The following is a 27,533-nucleotide window of genomic DNA, read 5'->3' as shown; positions in this document are numbered from 1 at the left end:
GACGTAAAGGCAGTGGACACTATTGGTAATTACTCATACAACAATAACCTTACTTGGTAATGAGCAATAGAGAGCTGTTCATTTTATAAACATTGTGACAAACGCCCCCCTCTGAAGTAACGTAGTTTTTGAGAATGAAGCATCGAACTAAAACATCGAGAATTCAAGCATCTTGAAAGCACACAACTTGTGCGACAACGATGTTTTTCTTCCATTGTTCTCTTGCAACTTCTACGACCGATTAAGTTCAGATGTTCACAGGTTTGTTATTTTATGCATATTCTATGTTGGGATACACCGAGCGAGATGATTGGTCTTTGACAATATTACCTAAGATGTCCAGTGTCTTTAAGACGCGATGAGTTGGCTAGATATCCAAGGAGTTATAGAGAAACAAGAGTGCGAGTGCCGTAGCTGCCTACGGGGGTTTGTGTAAATCAGTTGCATCTAGACTCTCAACCACATGGTGAAGCGATCTTCAAATCTCAAAATGAGAAAAATTTCTTGTGATTAAGCATTTATCAGGTAAGGTTTTAGACTAGTAATCTTCAATTTATTTTACACAATACTGTTATCCGATATACCAAAGATCTACTGCGTTACAACCCTATGGGACTATAGCTGCCATTTGGCAACTGGCTGATTTAGCATTATTTTGTAATCACTTTGCGTATCTTATTCCAAAGTGCAACAAGGAAAGGAAAATAAAAGTAATGTGAACAAAGAAAAACGACAGATGAACCACCAAGGGTGAATTTCGTTGGATGTCCCTCCAGTGCCTCCAAAACCAGGTAATTTTGCCCAAAATGCTACTAAGCACTTTTTGTTAATACCTGTCCCCCCCCCCCCCAAAAAAAAAAAAAAAAAAAAAAAATCATCAACAACATCAGCAAACAACTAAAGCAAGGCGCTAGTCTAGCAGCATAGATAGAGATTGTACATTTTGGCAAGTAGGCCTAACCCGTTTCTGTCAAGCAGGATAATTTTATGCTAAGCAATCATGCTAACCGGTTTAATTATTAAAACAAACTAGGGCAATGTGAATTTACTCCAACAGTTCTTCACCTTTAAAGGGTCTATGTAACTTTTGTAGAAAAAAAACAAAATGTCCACAGATTTACACTAAACTTACACAGTTTGAAGATAATGATAGTAGAAAGCTTCCCTGAAAATATTACGTGCTGAGGTGCTGTAGTTTTTGAGAAATGAGTAAAACAATGTCATGACAATAATTTTAGTCTCATGAGACAAAAATTATTTCAATCATTTACAAATGTATTTTCATGACATTGTTTTACTCATTTCTTAAAAACTACAGCACCTCAGTAAGTAAGATTTGAAGGGAAGCTTTCCACTATCATTATCTTCAAACCCTGCAAGTTTAATGTAAATCTATGGACATTTTGAAAAGGTACCCAAATCCTTTAACAACTGTAGTTTGGTCTCCTTCAAACTGCGTAATATATAATAACGAGCCAGTGCCGGATTAGGCTACAAAGCCCTTGATAGTGTGCCCTCAAGGTGTATAGCCGAGAGATGGACAGAAGCTAAACGCGGCTGTGGTTATCCTACACGATTCACCATGGCTACGACATCACACGACTCGCTAAAATCACTCTCTACCGTGGTTCCCTTGATGAGAGGCGAGGCTAGTATGGTAGGCTAGAGTTCGGCGCCTGGTTGCACGCGCGAGCTTCTTTTGTAGGCGGTGGCGGCCATTTTGTGTGTGTTGCAATATTGAGATCCGTAATGAGGCTTGGGAGTTGTTTTCAAAATGAGGCTTTGGTACTGTTTTCTATCTGAAGTGGGTTTCAACTGTATTTGTGGTATCCTCTAATATACTTAATAATACCGTGGTTGGCCATTTTGTGTGTGTTGCAATTGAGATCCGTAATGAGGCTTGGGAGTTGTTTTCAAAATGAGGCTTTGGTACTGTTTTCTATCTGAAGTGGGTTTCAACTGTTTTTGTGGTATCCTCTATTATATTAAAGGATACCATGGTTGGCCATTTTGTGTGTGTTGCAATTGAGATCCGTAATGAGGCTTGGAAGTTGTTTTCAAAATGAGGCTTTGGTACTGTTTTCTATCTGAAGTGTGTTTCAACTGTTTTTGTGGTATCCTCTATTATATTTAAGGATACCATGGTTGGCCATTTTGTGTGTGTTGCAATTAAGATCCGTAGTGATGCTTGGGTGATGTTTTATTAAACTAAAGAAGAATCAAGTTCTATTTGTGGTATCCCATTTTAAGGATACCATGCGTAATGTGGACTAACAAAATAATGGCCAACATCTGATTACAATTTTAAGGCAAGGGCAGAGGCCATTTTCACCCTGGGAAAATTATTTATAAAGAGAATTCTGAAATACATCAATTTCGCTAATTGTAAGTTAGGCTCACAGAGTACAGTCTACTTGACTTGACCCCAGTTAACAGAACCATCATTTATCATTTTCAATAACAATACTGCTTTGTGTTTCTGAGCCCCCCCCCCTGCCACAGTGAAACGGTCGACTTAACACAAGCGACAAATTAACAAGCAAATGTTAATAGATATTATGACATTGAGAATCGCTTCATCGGGCTTATGTGATATTTTTTGACATTGATACACCTTGGGTATGCATACATCCCAAATACATCGTTGTACACGTAGGCGATTGCCAACACACGTGAGCATTATTTACTTCGCTGTTGGTTGGTCATCGTTCGTACTACGCGCAATGTGCTCAGAGTAGACGAAGTCTGCGCACGAACGAGTGTAAAACGGAATACAGTGAGGGCAACCGCAAGAGCTGTCGGCGGGAAATTGTGACATCTTCCAAATGGTGCGGGTTTTTGTTCGTCTCTCTCCTGTTCTTCTTTTCTTCTGAGCCGAGGTATCAATAACAGATGGTGATAAGATGGAGCGAGTTCCTATGAGCCGACTTCGAAGAAGATTTTGCACGTCGGGGGGTAATGCACACCATCAAAGGGGCACAGAAGGCGGCGTCTGTTGAACACGTACAGCGGTGATTTGCTTCCATCGTACTCACCGCCTGATTACGCTCGTACCATCGACCAGTTTGGCTTTAAATATCCCCGCTTCCCCATCACTGATCATTATTTGTTTGGAATCATCTTTGACCTAGTTGTGAACACGTATTTATAGGATGACCTGATACTTTTTCACGAGAGATGTTATTATTAAGTGTCTGAAGGAAGAAGTTCTCTTCCGCGCGTCAGAACTTTAAGGAGATTTTTAAACTTAAACAGGTATTTACAGACGCAGATAATTGCCACACTGTGAGCAGCGGTTTTAAATGGAACAACTTAATGAATACTTCTCCCGGAGTGCGTCCTGCTATATATCCACTGAGAAATTCCCCCCTGAGGCTGTCAAAAATATGTATTCCTCAGGTTGTATATAATGTACGCGGTATCGTTTGTCAAGGAGAGCGGGTGAGCGAGCTGTCTTTCCGGGGGTGAATCTAGCCGGTAGAGCGGGTAATGAGAAGACGTGCGGCTCGTGTGGAGTACAGGATTTGAAGTAAAGTCACTGCGGAGATACTAATAGTGTGTGGAAGAAGAACTAAAGGCTACGATTCCATATGTCGCCGTATTGGACAACCCTGTGTCTGCTTCAGCTGCCAGACGTTAGGTAAACACAACTACTTTTTCTTAAAGGCAGTGGACACTATTGGTAATTACTCAAAATAATTATTAGCATAAAACCTTACTTGGTAAGGAGTAATGGGGAGAAGTTGATAGTATAAAACATTGTGAGAAACGGCTCCCTCTGAAGTGAAGTAGTTTTCGAGAAAGAAGTAATTTACCACGAATTTGATTTCGAGACCTCAGATTTAGAATGTGAGCTCTCGAAATCAAGCATCTGAAATCACACAACTTCATGTGACAAGGGTGTTTTTTTCTTTCATAGTTATCTCGCAACTTCAATGACCAATTGAGCTCAAAGTTTCACAGGTTTCTTATTTTATGCATATGATGAGATACTTCAAGTGAGAAGACGGGTCTTTGACAATTACCAATAGTGTCCACTGCCTTTAAAGACAGAGGGTGTACTTTTTGGTAACTGCACAAGTAATGACCATACGACTAACTTGGTAAAGAGCACCGGAGAGCTGTTGATATTAACATTGTTAGAAACGCCACATTTGAAGCTTGTAGTTTTTAGAGAGAGCAAATTTTTCACCCAGAATTTGAATATATTATTGAGAAAGACTGCAGGCAACAAGCCTTTCACGGGCATCTGAAAGCAAACAATACTTTGCAATAAGGGTGTTTTGTATTTCATTGTATTTTTTGGGGTGCAAATTCGATGACCACGTGAGCCCAAATTTTTACAGGTTTGTTATTTTTAGGTCTGTGGGATACACCAAATTTACCAAAATGTCACTTGAAGTGCACGAATTGTTATTGGTTTCCCCCTAATCTGTGCCGAGTAATAAGTTATTTTAAGCAGCATTTCCTTGTAATGTAAAATCAGACCCTACTCGATTACCATTGACATCTTGTCCCCGTTGACTCGCCAAGCTGTTTAATTTGATTTCGCTGACATGCTGAAGTAGCGTTTGGCGTAACTGGGGTGGAATTTCAATGAAGAGAAAAAAACTAGACCAAGAAATAACGTGCAGTGTTCCACAATCTTTACAGACCCAAGAGAGCAAGGTTGTCAGTATTAAACACACATGGACGAGTCCCAACACATCTGAAGCACTTAAAAACATGTAATTACAGGCCGGGGGCAAGCACCATGCAAATACAGCATTTCCTATAGAAAGAGTCTCTAGCATTACCACGAGCTACGCTGCTTCTTTTTTTAAAGTTGAAAAGAAGAAATCTATACGTCCTCAAAATCAATATATTTTGATCATTTTACGGATTTCTCTTTTTTTTTAATCGGTGGTAACGGTGTCTTTAAATGGATGATGCTGTATGCCTACCCTCTTTGAATCAAGATAATGTATAGAGTATTGGTGACTAAACGGCTGTTGCGTGGACATAGTGAAAACCAAACTGCTTTCTGAACAAAAGACAAATTTCAGATGAAATATTCACCGGTAGAGTGGTGCCGTGATCAATAATTAAAAGCGTTTAAATTAATGAATGTACCATTAAGATTTCACTTTGACCCACCACTCCCATCTCAAACATCGGTTTGCTCAAGAATCGTGAGCAAACAGTTACACACTTTACATGAAAACGTCCCTTTCAAACCAAAAGCCTTTTTTTATCAATGATTTCTACGCTGCAGCTTCTAGATCCCTGCATTGATACAAAAAGCTCGTGCGCCGATAATTAAAAGGTCTCTGAAGACACTTTCTCTGAAGATACTTTACCATCCACGTGAGCTACGTGCGGGTAAAGATTGCCTAGTGACAAATTACACCGTTCGGCAATTTGTGGCTCAAGTGAGAACAGTTTAAGGAATAATATGTCACTATGTAAAAGTCGTAAATAACCGATGTTTGCAATTTCTTCGGTTGAACATTAATTTCATGTGACAGAGATGATAAACTGCACGAGGTGGTGCTGTTAATGTCGGTTGTCAAGTCGGTGCTTTATGTGTAGACCATTAAAGGCAGTGGACACTATTGGTAATTGTCAAAGACTAGCCTTAACAGTTGGTGTATCTCGACATAAGCATAAAATAACAAACCTGTGAAAATTTGAGCTCAATCGGTCATCCAACTTGCGAGATAATAAGGAAAGAAAAAAACACCCTTGTCACACGAAGTTGTGTGCGTTTAGATGGCTGATTTCGAGACCTCAAGTTCTAAATCTGAGGTCTCGAAATCAAATTCGTGGAAAATTACGTCTTTCTCTAAAACTATGGCACTTCAGAGGGAGCCGTTTCTCACAATGTTTTATACCATCAACAGCTCCCCATTACTCGTTGCCAAGTAAGGTTTTATGGCAATAATTATTGTGAGTAATTACCAATAGTGTCCACTGCCTTTAAGGACACGTTTTATGGTGGAATATTATTGGTCGTTTGAAGTTTCGTTCTCAGGATTTGAAACTTTGCATGACGGTGGAAGACACAATCGAGAGAGGTTTGTGAAGATACCATGTAATAAATCTCGTATTGAGATGTGGTTGTTCTGAAAAGAACAAGAGGTTTATAACCCAACGTTTCGATCAGTATGCTCTGAACGTCTTCATGGGAATGCTCTGTAGCTGTAAGCTGTTTATGGTTCGTTCTATACACTAAGATTTTCAGAGTCTTTGGTTGTGGGAATTATTGAGGTAAATGCCTCTCTCTTTGTTGCCCATGGTGGTCTATTAAAATTAGACAGTATATATTGCAGTGTGCCATCATCTATTCCTTTATAATTACACACATAATGTATAGCACACACACGTGTCCTTAAAGGTCAAAGTGTTACAGGCACCAAGTGTACACAATAACTGAAACTACCACATTACGTACCCCTGTCCTAAGATGCCAACAACCGATGGGGGACTTTATCTTGTTGAGAGTGATGGGTGGGGGTAGGGTATGGAGTAAAGGACATTCACACGGTAGAAAGGTCGTCACTGACTCTGTATTTGAACAGGGACAGCGGTAAATGGGAATTAGGAATTCCTGAGTGATCCCACTGCCTCTGAGTGGGAGGAAACAGGATAAGTACCTCCACAATTTGCTTTTAAGACAGGTGCTCTATGAGAGGTTTTAAAGTAAAACTGATGGTGCATGGCACCTGTCTTGGTTCAAATAGTTTCAAAGGAATCATAAACGAAACTTGTATGGTTGGTTGAAATAGCTACTGGACAATAAAATACAGATGCAAGACTCACCCGAAGAAGAACTGTATACACTTTCATAATAGTTTAAATAGGTAATGGACGGGAATAGCCCCCCTATGTTTCCAAAGAAACAAGACGGTTTAAATATGGACAGTAAAATACAGGTCCAAAATATAGAAACTGCGATGGTTTGATTGAGTACAATAAAGATAAACAACAATGACCAAAGAATCAATAGAGCACCTTTTATGGCCGTAGATGGTTAACGGACAGAACAGTTAAGATGTAAGACAATGTCCAAAGAAACAGTAGAGAACTTTTTATGGTCGTAGATAGTTAACGGACAGTACAATAAAGACGCAAGACATTGTCATAAGAAACAATATAAAAACTTTCATGGTTCAAATGGGTAGTGTGGAGCCGTTGGTCAGATAATTGCAAAAATAGTAAACAGAATGAGGTACTTTAGTGACTAACTAGTAATAAATAAATATCTGCACGAGCTTTTGTTGTAGCAACAACTACTTCTATCAGATGCAATGACGAAAAACAACTTCAACCTAGGTTTATATGATACAGTCCAGCACAGTTTAAACAAAGGATGGTTTAAATAAATAATTACAGTCAAATACATTTGCCCAACAATAACCAAAGAAACAAAAATATAAACTTCAATAGTTTTAAATGGTTAATGGACATTACAACTAACACAACATGCAAAGAAACAATATAGAACTTGTCATGTCAAAATGTGCACCAATGATATTGAAGTCAACTATATCTAATTCGAGTGTTGTGCTCGATCTAGATTCTGTACACAATGTGACAATCTTCTAAACCTCCTCACACTGAAAAAGCACGTCATTTGGTCTCAGATAACATCCACCGATTACTAAAAGGTTTGAATATTTTCTTACAGATAATTTTTACCGAGGTTGAAATCCACTTGTAAACTAAACAAACGTTGTTGAGTTGTGATTTATGCCCGTTCGTGCACGCGGTCTGTTCAAACGCACGCTTCTTGGATCCTGAATAAATGCCCGCTTGTTTTCACAACGCGCTGTGGGATGAGGCGTATAGGTCTGGTTGCATAATTAATAAACCAATAAAAAGGTAACCCACTGTATTTAAGCTGGTTGCTAGGATTTCAATGTTGATGTTGAGGTACACCAGGCCCCGGGGTTTTTGATGTTTTTCCTTCTTCAGTTGGTCTCTGGATATTAGATATTCGACACCGCAATAAGTTAAATTAAAGGGATAATGCAGCAGTGGTGTGCAACGAGAAGAAGCGAGAATTCAAGACGTTTCGTTTCCAAGAAATGCATCATAGACGTATATTTATTTCATTGAAACATGTAAAGATAGGGACAATGTCGAACTAAGCAAAGTGATGTACCGTTGACAGTCTGTTATTCCTATCTGAAAGCACACAAATTCGTCAAACAAGGGTGTTTTTTTCTTTCATCATTTTCTCGCAACATCGATAACCAATTGAGCCCAAATTTTCACATGCTTGTTGTTTTATGCTTATGATGGGATACACCAAGTGAAAACACTGGTCTTTGACAATTACCAAACGTGTTCTATGAGGCTGTGTATACATTATGCTGAAATCGTGACAACCACATGTATGATTAGTTTCAGGGGAATTAATCTTTTCCAGTGACATTACGTTTATGGCTTGGAGGTATAGACCTTCTTATCATGGTATGGTCATCTTGATTTTACGCCATTCCATCTCAGTGTAACCAAACTGAGGCTAGACGAAAAAATAGTCTGGTGCCATGTTTGCGCAATGAATGTTAGCATGCATTACAGTTATGGAAACATGGAACATGGCCAAGATGGTGACAGCGTGATAAAGGTCTATTGGGTGTCGGGCTGGCGCTGTGGTATCTTCCATTTCCTTCCACCCCTCTGTTCGAATCACAAAACGGGGCATTATTTGGATTGAATGTCCAGTCCCTATCTGACTGCGTGGGTTTTCCCTGCAATAATTCTCTTGAGTTTTCCACCCACATCTGAAATTGAAACTTCATTCCTTGTGTTTTCTCCATTAAGTTCTTTGCCAGTACAGTGATTAAGTTCGCCTTGCTTCGCAACTAGAGACTCCATTAATGATGGCTAAGGCTAAACCACAGACAGAACCAGCCGTCGATTTCACCAAACTCTTCCTAACTTAGGATTAATCTTAGGACGTAGGACGGGTTCAGTTCCGTATCCAAATACGTAGGAAGCATTGGACCCATCCTAAGTTAGGACGGGTTGCTCGACCTAACTCGAGTTAGGATTAATCCTAGCGTTTCATGAAATCGGCTGCTGGGTTATTTATGTCTGTGGGCTAAACACGTAAAGCTCACTATTCGAACACCCCCTTACATATTCTTTCTCTGTAAGTTTGTTCCCAGCCCTTTCCGCCGTAATAGAAACATATTGTAAATAGATTCTCAAAATTTGCAAGTGAAAATACTGAGCTCCGAAGCGCGTGCATTTTGAGAAGGAGGTTGAGAAGCTGCCTCTCTCTCAGGGGAGTCCGCCCTCGGGTTTGTTTGCATCAATTATTTTACTATTATTGAATTATTGTGGCATCTGAGGCGGTTGTCCAGTCTCAAGATAAAGTCACTGACTGTTTTTATAACATTATATTATAGTGACATAATTCACATAGCGGTCATCCATACTCTCCGGTCCATACAGCCCGCAGGATAGCATGCCATTTACATGGCATTATGGGTTCTAGAAGGACGCAATCGGTTCTTTGCAGTTAGCTTTTGGCATATTGCAATGTGGCCATCGTATATATGCCCATTCGTGACTTACTTACATACATTATAAATGACCCTGGCATAGATTCATGTTTATTATGATTTCTGAAGTACACATTCAATTAAGGATTCATATGTGTATTTTGTCCACAGAAGTTTATTGATTTGGGAATACATGGCTGATACTCCACGGAGGTAATATAAGCATCGCCTCCAATTTCATATAACACATGCTCAAGCACAAAAAGTAACTAAACAGCAAAATTATGGTCACCAGAATGAGATTACCAGCAAACCACCCGATGCCACTTGTACAATTTGTGACTGGTATCCTGCACATTTCTGCTTATAGCAGAAAATTATCAAGCAATATTATTTTCTGTTTGAGGAACTCCATTTGCTGAATTTGGGTCTTGGTGCCCTTGGGATGTACCAATTAAATTTACAATTTCCTCATTATAGAGTGTGTCTTTTACCAACGAGTAAACGCGGGCTTTGTGCCCTGGAAATGTTCCAATAATATTTTACAATTTCCTGATATAGAGGTGTCCTTTATCAAGAAGAACACGCCTTGGTGCCCTTGCCCTTTCAAAAACAAAACACCATGCATGGTGGGATTGGATTTTCCGTTTCAGAGACTATTTTGGTTTCTGTTATATGATATCATTCGGTATAAAGACCTAATCACGACTAAGAAAACCGTGCGTTTATGCACACAGTATACGTTAAAGGAACACGTTGCCTTGGATCGGTCGAGTTGGTCTTTGAAAAGCGTTTGTTATAATATGCATTTGGGTAGAAAGATGCTGTAAAAGTAGAATACAATGATCCACACAAACATAACTCAAAATTGCACGGTTTTCCTTTTACCTCGTCAACTAACACGGTCGGTCATTTATGGGAGTCAAACTTTTGACTCCCATAAATGGCCGACCGTGTTAGTTCGCACAGTAAAAGGAAAACCACGCAATTTCGAGGCAAACTTGTGTGGATCATTGTATTCTACTTTTAAATTATCTTTCAAATCGTATGCATTTTATAAAAAACGGTTACAAACGCTTTTTTATAGACCAACTCGTCCGATCCAAGGCAACGTGTTCCTTTAAATTAAATTGGTTTATTGCTTGAAGGGCATTGAATTATAATCAGTGAATTGTTGTCGACACGTGCAAGACGGTGGCATTACGTTTTGTCCTGATACTTCAATTGCCAAACAGGCATCTTAAAGTTAGTAGAACTCGTTTTGTATATGAGATGAAAACAGTGTTGAATCAAAGCTGATATACTTTTGTCTCTAAGACAACACTCAACATTAATTCAATGCAACTTTCTATTATATTTTAGCCTGTATCATGAAAAGAAAGTGCCCAACATTTCCTGACATTTATGGTACAGAATTTGTGTACACTGATTGGGAACTGTGGTAAGACACCTTTCTGTACGAAATTTCAAAAACTTAATTAACGTCTTCACAGTATTCAAATTAATCAACAAAAGACTAGCTTAATTATTTTAATAATGACGAATAATAAAATTACAAAATAATATACCGTGATGTTTATTTCCTATCTCTGAAAGAAACTAGGTCAAGTCACTGCAAGCATTACATTCTAATTATTGTGTTTGCTTAGACCGTTCTGCTTTACGGCCCAATCAGCTATGGGGTAGATGAAATTAAATTCCAGGAATGCAAATGTATTTGTTTCCACATGCAATCTGGCGAGTAATATCAAGACAACCACCGTTGAAGTTCAAGTAGCGTAGCCAAATATTAACCGGACAAAAAGCTAATATCTAAAGAAGTGTTTTTCTTTGAGTGACTTTTGACAGATGATGTCATTTCATAACGACCGTGTCCCTTTAAACATCATAATGGTACACGCTTTATGCCAAAGCTTGCAATTCTTTGATTCACATCAAAAAAAAAAACTCTACTACGTACTTCGGATACATAATACACAATCTGTGGACACATGGTATAGTTTGTCTCAAAGCACAGAAGTTAAAAAAACATCATCAAAGTACACCTTCCTCTAACCCCAAAACATACTCCCACACATTATTGATTTTTTGACATTTTCCACAAGACACCGACATAGGGTTAATTGCCTGGCGAACAGCTCTTCAGCCCCCGTAAAAGATCCCAAGTGCCCCCTCTCTTTACCTCGTCGATTCGCTCCATCTTTACCCGCTCATTTCGTTACTAAAATCCTTTCTGTGCTCCTCCATTTTTTTTTGTATTCGCGAGCGTCCTAACCTTCCTCCTTCCCACAGTCAACAACGAACGTAAAAAAAACCCACTGAATTTCCTAAGTGGGGGTTCAATACCCCGGGCTTTGAGATCGAAGTTAATTGAATCTCGGTAGTGATATTGTACGCGGTGACAGGGCCCCCCGAAACACACGGGGGCCATTTGCGTATTTTCACGGCTTCGTAAGCCGGTAGATTATTGATTGTAAAACCATGAAACAAGAGTATAGCTACTGTGTAATAAGGCTAGGGTTATTATTTTCTATATCAGCAAACGATTATTTTAAACGCGTGATAAGATTGATTATGTTTTTCTAATAAAGTAAATGAGTTTTGACAAAGTTATTCCAATCAGTCGGAGAGAGCAGATATTTAAAACTCGTATATTATGCTTGATCCATTTATAGGATATCTTCTTGTTGGTTTTTTTTTTTTTTTTTTTTTTTTTTCGAGGGTTCTATATAATTAAGAGAGAAAATGAGACGATGAGACCTCTGCTCTTAACGTCGACTCGTTTCTTAAAGTTCAGAAAGACTGAGCATCACTATAACATCGAATATATATAGGGACACTCTGCAGGTCGCCACTATAGAATTCACAAGAATCGTATTATAGGCTTACAAAGTTGTGCCAAAAGATTAGAATAACAGTGTGTGTCGTTCGTTTCCACGGAGCTCTAAATCATAATAATATTTCGTTTTAATTTCTTCTCGTTAGGAAACAAGGCAAATTTATGATCGTTAAAAGTACATTTTAAACCGCATGTTCTTAAAACTGTGAGCACCTTTCTTTACGGGCAAGAATTTATTGTTCTTTTCTTTATTAAGCGTCAAGTTCTCCAGACTGACGAAAACAAAACAAATAAAATGTTTAAATTGAATTGTACTTGACAGATGGTTCTCAATTCCGTCAGTCATGCCTATCCAATCAGGCCCCGCCACCATCGAAGGCTTATAAAAAACACCTGCAAAAACATACTCAGTACTGTAATCACTTTAGCCCCAAATTGCGAGATATCTTATTATGTAGGCCACAAAGTCCGATGACATTTTAGTTTACTTCATATCCCTTTAAAACTGGATAGAAAAAAAAATCAAAGGCTGAGTTAAAGTCATGGAATGGCGCACCTGCAAGAAAATGCCATCGCATCGGCGCACATGGTAAGGCTGTTCAGGCCGTCAGCCGCCAGCAAAGCACGGCAGTGCAATAGAGAAGATTAAAGTTGTAGGCTCTTCAATAAAATATTTTATTGATACTCAGCCATGTAGAAGGAGAGAAACCCACCGAATTTTTTTTTTTAAATTCGCAGGTGATTCAGATGTGGGTTTTTTTTCTGTTAAAATGACTGTGTTAAATATTTATACAGGCTCTTTTTGAAGTTTATAGGCCTACATATATTAGTAAAGGTTTAGCAAAATTTGTTAACAGTTGGCAAAAGTTTGTTATCAAAACAAGTTGTGGAATTTTTATCCAAAAGCCTACTTAATAAGGATTTTATTGGGTATCAGGGCATCCTGTGCATTTATTTATTATTAAAAACTCAATAAAAGTATAATTGGTTAAAACTCCAATCTCCAAAGTTCGCATGAAGGCGACTTTGGGAATTAAAATTTCGTGAAGTACGTACGGAATGCTGCGGTTAGAGATGTGGTTGGTACCCGCTTTCACATCGCTAAACGTAAAACGTTCATGTATCATTGACGTTTATGAAAATACCATGACAGTTTCCCCCTCAACTACATATTCGGCTGAAACATTCACATTGTGACTTTTATTGTATCTTCATTTGATAATTTCACCCATGAATTAGCCTTGAGATAACAAAAACCAAAATTATGACACTACCTTTAAATCGCCGTGGACGTTGTTTCAGGCCGGCTGCCGAACCGCCGCGTCTGAAGGCATCGGGGTGTGAGTTCGCATGCACAGACAGTCAAATCCCTGTCAATCGAAGTTTTCCGCGAGCGCCAAAGTTAAGACATTTCGCATGTAATCACTGAGGGTTTTTTCCCTTGTTGATAGTCCGAGCATTCCGTTTTTGGTGAGATATATGGAGGACGATGTGGGTAAGGTTAGGTCGAAAGCAAGAAGATAATTTCCGTTTTCGGCTGGGTTGAAGGGTAATCCAGGCGATTGTAATCGCAAGATGACACTCTCTGAGGATATTTATAGAGCATCTCATGCGAGTCACCGCTAGAGAATGGATTCAGTTTAGCAAACAAAATAGCTGCCAGGCTCTGCACTTTGAATGCAATGTTATTAAGTGCATGGATACTTCATTATTACCTATTAACTAGTGCTATGTGGAGTTAGGATAAGGGGGTTTTCTCGGTGAATAACCGAAGACGCGACTCTGAAAAAGTTTACTTTATGCTTATTTTCGGATCTTTTCTTCTTTGATTCGGGGTGTGCTCAAAAGGGTTTCTCACTGTCAGTACCCGGGTACAACCCGTCTTGAAGGTTACATGTATTTAATGCACTATCCACGGCAAATGCGAATTTTGTTTGATATTTTGCGTTTTGAAAAAAGCATCTTCTGTCGAAATCTGTTGTTGAAAAAAAAAAAAAAAAAAAAAACGTTCGGTGAAAACCGGCCATGCAACTTTAACAGCGGCACACATTAAAAAATAAACTCTTGTGGCATGCTGACCATCTGCATTCATCGTTGCATATTCGTTCGCTTTTTTGATCTACTATTGGTGCGTGCATGGTAATTTCCGTATTGAGGGTCCGGCTTTAGGTTGATATCACGGCATCTTGTGCCCGTTCCTGTGGCAATATCCGGCCAGCAAGCCGCGTTCCAGCCAGGAGGCCGCGTTCCGGCCATGCGATGGTCATCAGGAGTAGGCCCTACAGCCAAATCATGCTTTATTGCTTATGCAAGTGTTAAATATCGTTATCTGTTGGTCTTTGCTTTATGTTGTTTTAGTTGGGCGCCTGGGGTGAAATAGTACATTATATAGTCCCAATTTATCGAAGAATTCACTGATTATGGAGATGCCATTGACACATGACACCTTAAATGGATTATGTGTTGGCAATCATTCTTAAAAATAAATGGCAATAGGAAATTATTCGGTTAAAAGCCTACAGCTTTCGCCATGCAATTTAAAGCTTTTTAATAATGTAATGTGGTTATGAAAAAATGTAGTTTGTATCCCATGAATCCCAGAAACGTTTGCTTCTCAGACAGATTGTGTTTTCCTATACTTTCCTGTATGGCTTAATCTGCCCGCGAAGACAAAATCGCTCCAGATGGTCAGTAATATCTCAAAAATGCTACCATTTGAAATTGTGTTTTTTCACAGGTTATTTTTTATTGTGTATCTACATATAGTGTTAAACAAATTAGACGTACAATATGTTCCCTTTGGTGCTAATGCTAGGGTTAAATCTGTTGGTTTTGTGCTGTTGTTTTATTGTTTTTTTACAGGAAGCCTCTAAAGGCTGAAAACATACTACAAGTACATACTTTCTTGTAAAGATCTCCTGATTTGATATCATTGACACCTAAGTGCATCTTAATTCAACTTAAAAACTCGATTTATTGATTAAAACGCTGTTGAGATAAAATAGTTATAGTCATGGTATCTCGAGTTCGTTTTCATCGCAACGACATCAGATACCACATTTGTCTCTCAGGAACGATACATAACCGGCAAGGCATATCTAATTAACCTTTGACGTAGAATGTTATGCTAATTAGATTAACGCATGCGTACTCGATCTGTTGGTTGGTAAACGCCGTAGAGTTGTGCACTACTTAGCAGACGCACACAAGCGCAGATGCGTCATGCTATACCACCAGCCTCATATAAAAAGGCGCGATGTTACCTTTTTTCTTCCTGCAAGTGTTCATGGAAATGGTCCTCAGTCTGCATTTAAGGTAAATATATATTGTAACAATCGAAACATTTTAAAGTTTTAAACAAGCTGGCATGAGACACTGACAAGCTTAGGATAAGTTATTGTGGTAATTTCTTAAAGGCACACAATAACGCACATTGTGATTATAGGCTTGCTATAGAAATGTCAAAACTTACTCTAGAATGTACGTTATGTTTAGATTTAAACTTTGGAAATTTTACCAGTTGGAATGAGTTCGCTTCTCTACTAAAACGATGATGTATAATTGCATTCCTGTAACATTCTTTGTCAATTTGAATGACAGTAACCGTACTTTTACAAAATATATATATATATATATTGGCTTATTAAAAACATCCAAACTTGGCAGCCAGAGGCTGAATTGCGTTAAAATTAAAGAGCATAAGAAAATATATATATACTATTTTTAAAATTACAGAAAAACAGTAGGATATAAAAATATTTATTTAAGTACAAATACAAAATACAAGATATTCAAAGACTAAAATACAAAAATACTTTCCACTTGGGAGGCATAACACACCTCCTGCTATAGACTCTGTTAAGTGCTACTATTCATTTAATAATACTCCTCTATAGTATGTTATTACAAGACATATAATCCATCATAGTTGTGTACACAGTCTTGAAATTGGAGTCATTAAGAATCGCTGATAAAAAGGGAAATCACAATAATATAGCGAGGTTTTACTGTTTGCATAATACCCATCGGCAAGAAAGATCAACTTCAACCAGCCCTGACGGCAACAATGTTTACCCAAGAACGCTTGATGGCAAGAGAAACAAACCGAACAGAACACTTTTCAAATACACAGCGACGGCACTCATAATTGCAAAAAAAGAAAATGCCATTACTCATTTATGTGACCACGTGTTGGGATAGTCACTACAAAAAGATAACACTTCAGTCGAAGGCTCTCCGTCGCATGTTGCACCAACACCTTGGGGAAATTGTGTATAACCATGAGAGTCGGTGGCCCTGGTGTCTCAGTGATGACGGCCAAGGGTATCATCTTCAGTGATAGCAGAGATTGCATATCAATTACTGATGTGAATAACATCGATAAGTGACGTTCAACGGTTGTCATCCGTACGGTACATGAAACTATGAATCACAGGATAAGGTATCATTTTGCGAGAAATACCATCCGCAATGAAAACATTTTTTCAAAATTAAAATAATAGTTACTTTAGGTTGAGGTTGGTCAACGCAGAATTTGACTGAAACAGACATTGAAACTGACTCCCATCTTCTTTCTTCCAAAGTAATACACATGACCGACGTTAAACTTTGCTGCAGCTTATACGGTTACGGCTAGCCCTGGGCCCAATTTCATAGAGCTGCTTAAGCACAAAATTTTGCTTAAGCAAAACAATTCATGCTTAGTAAAGTCAGATTACCGGTCAAGACTCCACTCAATTGTTTTGCTAAGTGAACAACAGCTAAATACCAGTCACAATCAATGTATATGGCATGAAATTTTGGCCAGTAACATGTGTTAAATAAGCAAGCTATTTTTCGTGCTTAAGCAAAATTTTGCTTAAGCATCTCTATTAAATTGGCCCCAGATCACTGCAAGTACACATTCGTCAATGAGTCAAAACTCAATATGGACTCGGCCTTCCAATATGATGCAAGAAGTATACAGATAGACCGGTCCTGTTTATGAATTTTACAAAATGAAATAAGAATCAGAATTGTTACTATTTTGTTTTACAGTTTTTACGAGATTTTACCTAACATCACAAGTAACCGTCCGGTCACTTCAAGGGGTGAAGTACGGGTACATAAACCGCTTCACAGTCCGTAAAGATAGTCACTGGTATCCTGGTATCGTATAAAATACTGAAAATACTGAGGAATTTACGTCATGGATAAACCTTGGTTCAAAAAAAAAGTCACAGACCTTTTGCTGATCCCAATTGCCATTCATTTGTTCATAAAGATTTGTTCATAACCTTTCATACTAATTAAATTTTACTGTCCACTTCCCCTTCTCTGTTATATAGCTGCTTCCATTAATTTGATATTTTACCTTCATGCAATATGCATTGTCTAAGTCCCTGACTCTGCTGACGACGTCATTATATTTATATGGGCAGACAGTTGATGGTTAAACCTAATGGACTTTACATGTGTGAGCGAACTCATAATGAAGTTTATCGTAACAGTTTAACACCGGGGATACCAAAGCGGCGACTAATGGTTAATTATCCATGCTTGGTGTCAAGGTCTTTGTTCTGTTAAATATTATAAGTTAAAGCTCCAGGTCTAAAATGTCATACAGCTGCTTCAACTATAGTTTATGTGGGTGGGTTTTATAATCGTTTGACGCATAGTTTCAATGTACATGTAGATGTACATGTTTTAATTTTTAAATTGTAAATGACTTTTACGCTTATTGCATTTCTGCAGCACAACGAATTTCGTGTTGTTTTAAACCAATGTGACCAATAAATTAAACGAATGAATGAACAAGCAGAAAATATTGTTTGTTTCAAAACAACGGAGGAAAACTGAGCGGGGAAATGAATCATAAATGACGTGGTAATTGGACTGATAAAACAAAGGACTTTTTTGTTGTGTAAGCTTGGTGGATGACGACATGACACACTGTGGTGAATTTTTCTAAGCTCAAATTGCAATTATGGATACAACATTATGGCAGCAATAAAATAAGTTCGTTCTTATAAAACATTCTCAGCGAATTTGTCAAGCAAAAAACGCGACCTGTGTCTGGCGTTCAAGGACACAATATAATATACGATAAATTTTCAATATAAATTCTAAAAACCGACAGCAACACTATATTGTATAATTCATCTCATCTCACGTACTATTGCCTCATAGTGCTAATGGAGGTATATGTAGTAATGCAAAACTAGCTTTTATGGTTTCTTTAAAGTGTAGGAGAAGTTCAGCGTCCGAAAATGATACTCAATACCAAAAAGAGATCAATACTTTATGGGGTCCAATTGAACAAATATTGTGAAAAATATTGCTAAAAACATTGTTCCGGGTTTTTTCTTCATAATTTGGTCTTTTTCACATCATTTTCTTGAATATAATGCCTTTGGTGGTGACAAAACCATGCATGCACAAACACATTTCTTTCGGCCAACATGGTCATAAACAATAAGGAATCAGTTATGACATGATAATATTATTAATGAAAAAAGGGTCTTAAAGTGGGAGGTCACCTTGTTTTAAATATGATCTTCTTATACCAATGTAGAACTAAGATATTTATCAAGTAGGTCAAATAAATTAATCCTCCCACGGCCCTAAGCTGTTTATATTTGGTGATTTAGATTATCACGGACTGTACTGAGTTCATCCTTGAATTATGGATTGAATCTTCTTTCTGTGTTTTCATCAAATCATCAAAATGTCAGTTTGTATTGACCCGGAAAGAAAAATCTCTCGTAGATCTTGCCTTAATGGACCCTCCAATATGACCTAAACAAACTACTCCCCTATTATTTAATGACACATGCTTCCGGGATGTATTTTTTTTCCCCATTAATGTCTCAGGACACTCTGAGGAGGCGACTGAACTCCTCCTTCGGGAATGTAATAAGAAAAAGGGATCTAAATCAAATTATCTTGAGAAATTTGCGAGAAGACGTCTGTCATTGTCTTTGTCAGACCTTCTTTAAGACCCCCCTTTCACGGATTTGTTCACCGGTTCCATTTGAGCGCCGTGTTCCGTCAGAGCCGCAGAGTTGACTCGGTAACTAAATGACTGTTTGACGAGTGATTTCTTTTTTGAAACGAATATTAATTCACTTTTCCAGGGAATCTTTTACGGAAACGAAGACAAAACCCAGTAAGGAATGTACCCAGAAAAACAATGATATACATGTTCCTCTGGTCTTTGTGTAGAAATAACATTACTGGAGAATATAACGTGAACAAAGTGAAAACCCTACATGGAGTCGAAGAAGTTTCTAATTCAACTCATTAAACATCAAGACGGTCTCAAGTGACTGCACCTCAGAAAATTAAAACCCCAAGCTGCTTAGTGGGTTAATCCAACACAACACTGGCTCTCTCTCTGATTTAAACAACTAGGTTAAGAGAAGCAATTATGGTTAAAGGAACACGTTGCCTTGGATCGGACGAGTTGGTCTATAAAAAAGCGTTTTTAACCGTTTGTTATAAATGCATATGGTTGGAAAGATGTTTTAAAAGTAGAATACAATGATCCACACAAGTTTGCCTCGAAATTGCGTGGTTTTTCCTTTTACTGTGCGAACTAACACGGTCGGCCATTTATGGGAGTCAACAATTTGACTCCCATAAATGGCCGACTGTGTGTTAGTCGACGAGGTAAAAGGAAAGCCGTACAATTTCGAGGCATGTTTGTGTGGATCATTGTATTCTACTTTTACAGCATCTTTCTACCTATATACATTTTATAACAAACGCTTTTCAAAGACCAACTCGACCGATCCAAAGCAACGTGTTCCTTTAAGTGCCTCGCTCAAAGAATCAAGGATCATGAGCAGGATTCGAACCCTCACTCTTATGCTTCAAATTGAGTCCTCTGAAAAGGACCGCTCTGCCATGTACCACAATCCATTGACGTCACATGTCAGAAATAATGTACAAAACTATTACAGATGACAACGGTATACTTATTATCTCTATTACACTTTTAAAGGCAGTGGACACTTTTGGTAATTACTCAAAATAATTATCAGCATAAAACCTCACTTGGTAACGAGTAATAGGTAGAGGTTGAAAAGTATAAAACATTGTGAAAAACGGCTCCCTCAAGTGACATAGTTTTCGAGAAAGAAGTGATTTTTCACGAATTTGATTTCGAGACCTCAAGTTTAGAATTTAATGTCCCGAAATCAAGCATCTAAAAGCACACAACTACGTGTGACAAGGGTGTTTTTGCTTTCATAGTTATCTCGCAACTTCAACAACCAATCGAGCTCAAATTTTCACAGGTTAGTTATTTTATGCATTTGTTGAGATTTACCAAGTGAGAAGACTGGTCTTTGACAATTACCAATAGTGTCCACTGCCTTTAACAAATCTCAACCTTCACACCACACAACATCCGAGCTTCAAAAGTACATCGACACTCTCTCTCTAGCTCTGACGTCACCAACCTCTCAATGTACGATATCCTTTGGGACTGGTTTAGTGTCCAACGTGAAACTGATGACACGGAAATCGTTCAAACGGGACTACAAACTAACCTCTCAATGTACGATATCCTTTGGGACTGGTTTAAAGTGTCTCCAACGTGAAACTTTGACATGGACATCGTTCAACGGGACTACGAACTATATCAGCTTTAGATGACCCATGGAGGAAGACTTCCTCCACGGATCATCTTAGAGTGTGGAAGTGTCCTTGATATCTCGTAGGTATGACGTGCAACAGTTTCTCGGAAGAAAGTCACAGTTCTTAATACATTCTATGTCTTATGAACACTCAAGTATTCCAAATATTCAACTATATATGCGGGCAGGGGTGGATTTCACAAAGAGTTAAGACTATTCTTATCTCGACTTAGGACGAGTTACTCGTCCTAACTTAGAACTAGCTATACATTTTTCATATCTCCTAAACTCTTTGTGAAATCGACCCCAGGTACATCCATGTAAAGTATGCACTCACATTGGTGATTTATTCCGAAATGGTTTCGTACAGTACACCAATAACTCTGCTCGTCTTCAGTTTTTGATGATATTTCTACAGGTTGAATGACGTTCTTATTATTTAAACTATAGGATAGACACGAATTTACCTATATGTTTTTAATTAAAATGGTCAATTGGGACTCCACTGATGAACCGGCCCTTTATATAAAAAAAATAACAAATTGTTGAACAGTCATACAGAAAGGAAATTAAAACACATACTTTTCATGGTCAATGACGTCATTCGTTGACGAGCAATGACCATGATGGGTGAATAGTCGACCTCAATACTGTTTCAAAAATGGGAGACAATTTTTGTCATACATGATTGACTCCACAGATTTTATGAATGCTGTATACAACGTGCCCAATGAGGCGTGTTATGAAAATACAAAGCAGCAGTTATCAAAATACAGCGAATCTATAATTGATTGTATATTTAAACTACAAGTACATCTCACGGTACGGCCTTCATTATATCATGGGTTCCATTTTGAATGACGTACAAAATCACTGGGTGGTTTTGTGTGACCAGTTATCCGTCTATCGTAAACCAACTTATAGATTTTGGTTACATTTTGGCTCTGTACTGGCCGCGTTTTTCAAACGTTTTCGGCTGAATTGAGAGGGGTCACGTCATCAGTTTGACATCTGCATTGCTTTAGAGTCACTGTAAGTTTATGTATATTTATGTTATTCAGGTTTAAGTTTTTATTATCCATTGATCGTAAGTTACATACTATTTTGAGAGAGGTTTGTGGGAATAGCGATGGATGAAGTGTACACGTATTGTTCAACGTACAATATTACGTACGCATGCATACGTATGAAACCAACGGCACAGTACAGGCGGTACTTGAGTTACGACGACTAATTACGTTTCTTTATAATCAAATTAAAGTTGTTATTATAACCTTCCATTCAAGCAGTACAATCATCGTCCATTATTTCATACCTATCCCAAACACATGAACCCCACTGAACCCTGTACATAAAAAGAAACGCCACCGGCTGATCCGGCGACTACAGATTAGATTAGAACGCGAGTAATGAGGATTTAACTCCCCTTTAACAAGTATTTCCTTACTAACCCGCTTCAAGCATGGTAAGACAGCTCTTAAATTTGCTATCACGGCTCCCAAAGGAGTCAAAAAGCATCAACCCCCCTTGAAACGCTGTACTTTGTGGTAGCCTTTAGGCATATGACGCACAGAATAAAGGTCAAAAGTTGCCGTGTATAGAGCGTTCTTTTCTACCCGGGGGCTCTGCGTGATCTTGGATGGGTCTACCGTGCCGAGAACACCGCTATAAAGGAATTAGGCACTTGAGGTTCGCAACTCCCGGAGGATGATCGCCGTGTACCGAGACGGGTTTGGATTCAGAGCAGAACGTAGGAACACTTCGATTTATACTTCTTGATATTCGACACACACCCACCTACATGCATGTCGGTTCTTGGAGAAGTTTTGTAATCAATTTATTATTATTTTCGCCGTGATTGAAATTTAATAAGACTTAAGACCTCGGAATCGAGAAGAATTGTCTAGATTTTGTAGGGGAAAATAAACCAAACTGAAATCATTATGTAGATATTTTATCCGCATTTGTGTAATGTCAAAGATGGGTTATTTTACCTGGAAAGGGTGATCTATATGAAGATAATATTTCGTGATCGGAAATACAATTTGTTCAAAAGGGTACATAAATCTTCAGAATAAGAAAAAAGCCACGTTAGCTCTTTTCTGTTGCACTTAAGCGCTATTGAACGATAGCTGTTGATATGAGCCCAAATTTTCACAGGTTTATTTTGTACATGCTGGGTTAATAAGGATACTGGTCTTTGGCAATTATCAAAAGTTATACCCCACCTAACCTAGCTACTATAACTTACTTAATAAAATACCTATGTTCTGACAACTTTCCTCGTGACTTTGAACATTTTTTGCTCAAAATTAACAAGTCTTCGAGCCTTTATAAGCCTAAATATGCTTTACTTGCTTTTTGAAACGTGATCAATTGTACATCATGGTTCAGTGGAAATACGAAATGGAAAGGTTTGCGGTAACACGACTATCTCTAAATGAGTTGGGGTGTTCTGAAAAGAACCGTTGGTTTTAACTCGACGTTTCGATCAGTATGCTTTGATCGTCGTCTGGAGAAAGCGAAGTCTTCGAACCGTTTATTACACATGTTTTACTCGCTTTTTGAAACAAGATTACTCCTTCATCACGGTTCGTTGTAAACCTTCATTTGGGTTCGTGGGATCTGTGTCTATCACTCGGTTTAACCACCACCGGAGATTCATCTCCCGTCCTATATCATTTACGGAAGTGTTTGGCAGGTAATTCCGCGCAGCAGACGCCATTTAGCTGATTGAGATGGAACGGTCTTCACGGACTTCTAGATGAATGAGCGATATTATGTCAGACAGACGCTGAATTTACGACGTCCATAAAAGCAGCCATTTAATGGAAATAAATTTGAATAAATTGACTCGTATTCGACTAGATGAACATAAATTTGTGCAGTGTTTTGTTTTGTTTGTGCTTTGAAATGACGAATTTTTGCAGTTTTGTTTTTCAATTAGATTGAATTTGTGATGTAAGAGTAAATTGGTATACACTCATTCAAGTATTGTGTACTTTTCAACATATGCTAACAAAACTCAAAAAAATTATGTTGAGGTCACATTACTGAGACAACGCGGTCTGTGATAAGTTACCGTCCCTTGCATGGTTGAACGACTGTATGGACAAATCTTTCGAAAAATTCCATTTTGAGAAAAGCAACAACAGAGATAGGCCTATTAGCTGTTTTGCCGTAAAATGTAATTAAAGTGTAAAACAGAGGCAGAGAAAGGACACGATATACTACATCCATAGTGAATTTAAAACTTTGAAATTGAAAAGAAAACCGCACTAAATTTAACCAGAAACTTTCTTATCGAAACTCTAATTTTCAAAATTAAGAAGATTTGGCTGCTAGCCCTGGAAGTGCAGGTGGTGGTGGTAGGCTCATACTATAACACACATTATGCTTCATTTATTTATGTATTTCACAAAATTAACCACTGCTATATGCTTATTATGCAGTCAGGGTTGTTTTGTAACGTACATTTTTATCGTTTTGTATTTGTGAATTATTCAACGCACTGTGTCTGTGATGTGCCACACGGCAGAATTTCTTTTAACTTCACAATGTACAAAAACAGGTGCACTTTGAATAGGGTATGATTGCTATGACATGAGCTTAAAATAACTTGTTGTTTATTTATTTCAGGCACTACGGGTTGGGGAGAGATGCGGGGTGCGTCTGGTGCTAGATACGCCATAGCCTTCAAGATGGCCATACTCAGCCTTGTGTGTCTTCCTCAAGTGCCTCTACGTGCTGCTGCTGGTTTATCATCATCATCATCATCATCAACCACACCAGAGGCAGTCTCGAGGCTCACTACAGCCAACTTCAAGTTATCAACAACACCTTCTTCAATAGCCACCACAAACACTGAAAGTCCAGTTTTATACAGAACAGAAAACACAAACTCAGAAACATGGACACCTAGTGACAGTGTTGTTGGTCCCACCACCGCGACAGAAGGTGACGGTGGGTGGTTCGAGTCTCCCAACCCCACCACCAGCCCAGGCCCACGCCCGGTCACGATCACCGAGGTAGCGAAAACGACGGACAGTGGGGTTGCAGTTGTTGAGAAAGTGTGCGGTGTACCGGTAAACCAGTGCGACGATATTATGGTTCGCAAGCATGGAATATGTGGATGTAGTAAGATATTAAAGACAAAGAAAGTGAACAAGTCTGGCTTGAAAAAAAGAAGTGTCTTAAACAAGTACAGGAGGCCTCAATTGAATTGAATGTTGAGACTCGAGAACTATTTTTTAAGTTTTGACATATTATGTGTTGAGACACGTAAAAATGCTTAGAACGGAGCAATACTTTTCTTACCTGTTCACGTATTATTCCCCTGATGCCAGCCACCTTCTCAAATTCCTTCCTTTTGAGGCATGGCCCTTTTTTCCAACGTGGATAATATTCAGAGGGGTATGCTCCTTGCAGAAATTCAACTGTCGTGCACTGCTCCTACAACACTGAATTTCACAACATTGCTCATCCAGTGCAAGTTGACGTGAAGTCACAAGTCACACACATTAAGAAGACATGTCGTCCTGTACCTCTCAAAACAGTTAACAACAACGTCAAAATACTGTTTATTTATCCACAAGAACAAACATTCAGTTCCTCAGAAAGTGTCCATTGTTATCAAGCATCTTCCTCTGCAAAATTTCCACAAACACGAGGTGTAAATCCGACATAATGAGCGAAAGTTTCTCCAAAGTGTGCAGACAGCAAACTACCGCGGTGCATGGCCGCCATATTTAATGTTTTGGTCCTGCGTCCAACACACATTGCGTTGAACAAAAGAACAAAAGACGAGGCTTGCAGGAATGTGCCAGGAGAGTTCCCTCCAACCACTCACTTGTACACTTCTTATCGTCTGCCCAGGCAATGCAAGTTTGCACATGGAACCAAAAAGTCGCGCCACTTTACTGCACAGCCAAACAAAAAAGTGGATATTTTGGTGGAATTTCATTGGCCGTGGCATCATTATCGTCTGCACACAGGCATTGTAAGTTTGCACATGGAACCAAAAACTCGCGCCACTTTACTTCACAACCAATCAAAAAGGTGGATTATTTGGTGGAACTTCATTGGCTGGGCTTGGTAACGTCATCCAACTTCCGTGGCACGTCTTTGGCTGACTGCCAAATATGCAAATGTTGAGGTGTGACGCACATAAGACATTGTAGAGTGGACTTGGTGTCAGTTTAGTGTTTTTAAGTGCGAGGCAACATTGACGCCATAAAGAAAAAGGTTCACGCTCAAGCAATGCTACGCGCACAGACAGGTGTGTCTAATTTTAATGCACAGTCATTATTGCTCAGGAAATGGTGAAGGCATTTAATGGGAAATGGAGCTTTTAAAGTCATGTGGTTTAACAATAAAAGCGTAAGTTGTCAGTGAAACCGAATGTAGCATAATCATCTGCCGCCAGTTACGTACGATAGAGTGTCAATTTGTTTGATTTGGAAATACAAGTATCCTATGGCCGATATAAGTAGGCCTAAGAAAACAAATGTAGAACGATTGGAGAAACAGAACAGTGCAAATATCCAGCATTTTGTTTTGCTATGTGAGCCAATTCATGTTTAACAAAGGTATTTCAATCAAACAAGGTATTCTGCATTGTGATCTAAAAGACAGACGGTATCACTAATTCTCATAAATTTATTCTTTTAAATTTTGAGGCAGGATTAATGTCGTGTGACATCTGTTGCTAGATCGCCGGGTTCTTACTACATGATTGTATTAAAGTGAAAGACAAAATATTCAAAAGCATCACCATGATCCTGAACAGAAAATGTTAACAAAATAGGGGAATAATGCAAGAAATGTATTCACTTTCGACTTTCCTTTCATGGTGGGCTCACTCGTTAACAATGTGCCACTCTAATAACCATCGTAAAAAACAGATATTCGAATGAAAATATAATGGCTTTATAAAAAAATATATTGATTAAAGGATTTCACACTTGATTTATCAGTGGGAATAAGCACCCATTTTTGTCTGCGAACTGGAACCTAAACATTCCATAGTTTTTAGAACTATACTCATATAATTTCCGGTATTTTTCCTTTCAAATCATACGAAATTGGTGTCAAACTAGTCTTGAATGGAGACGTTCGTTTTGTAAACATTTGTAGATATCACAACACGAAATACTGGAGAAGAGATATCTGTATCAAACTTCTGGATCAAAACCAGATTCGTTAACTTGTCCAGTCCATTTGTCAGTTGATGTTGCACCCCTTCTCCGGTGACTAACACCAAACGTATGTATAACGTCGCCGTTCAAGACTAGTTTCCAACCACTCACTGTTTCCAACATAACCGTCCACGTCATTTTGCTTTTATTCATCTAAAAAGTCGAGCACATCACAACTTAGACATGTATCTTGGCGATAAAACTCGTCATTGCCATTATCAGAGAGGCGAATATTATTTTCAACTGAAAAAAGGAGACTTTTGACAGGAAAACATTCACTCCAGTGTGACGGGACAATTGTCAAAAATGAAGCTGTAATGGTGTATAGAGGGAATGACTAAGTTTCCAATATAGTAAAATAAAGAATGTTTTGTATAAA

The 27,533-nt window shown here is 38.4% G+C and overlaps 1 protein-coding gene across 3 annotated transcripts; it reads left to right on the top strand.

The window, feature by feature from the left end:
* Nucleotides 1–428: 428 nt before the first annotated feature.
* LOC139947918 (uncharacterized) lies at nt 429–27,533 on the top strand. Of its 3 annotated transcripts, none has more exons than XM_071945775.1 (2): nt 429–525; nt 24,597–27,533. In XM_071945775.1, exon 2 carries the CDS (start codon nt 24,617–24,619, stop codon nt 25,181–25,183), a length of 567 nt encoding a protein of 188 aa, XP_071801876.1. In that variant the 5' UTR covers nt 429–525; nt 24,597–24,616; the 3' UTR covers nt 25,184–27,533. The 3 variants fall into 3 exon arrangements, with proteins under 3 accessions (XP_071801876.1, XP_071801874.1, XP_071801877.1); XM_071945773.1 differs by lacking the exon at nt 429–525 and adding an exon at nt 2,790–3,640; XM_071945776.1 differs by lacking the exon at nt 429–525 and adding an exon at nt 21,865–21,989.

This window comes from Asterias amurensis, chromosome 15 (genome assembly GCF_032118995.1).
Source record: "Asterias amurensis chromosome 15, ASM3211899v1".
In the NCBI taxonomy this organism is placed as follows: domain Eukaryota; kingdom Metazoa; phylum Echinodermata; class Asteroidea; order Forcipulatida; family Asteriidae; genus Asterias; species Asterias amurensis.
This window is presented reverse-complemented; position numbering and strand designations above follow the sequence as displayed.

Coding starts and splice junctions, on each gene's coding strand:
- LOC139947918 (XM_071945775.1), top strand. CDS start 24,617: ATGCGGGGTGCGTCTGGTGCTAGATACGCCATAGCCTTCAAGATGGCC.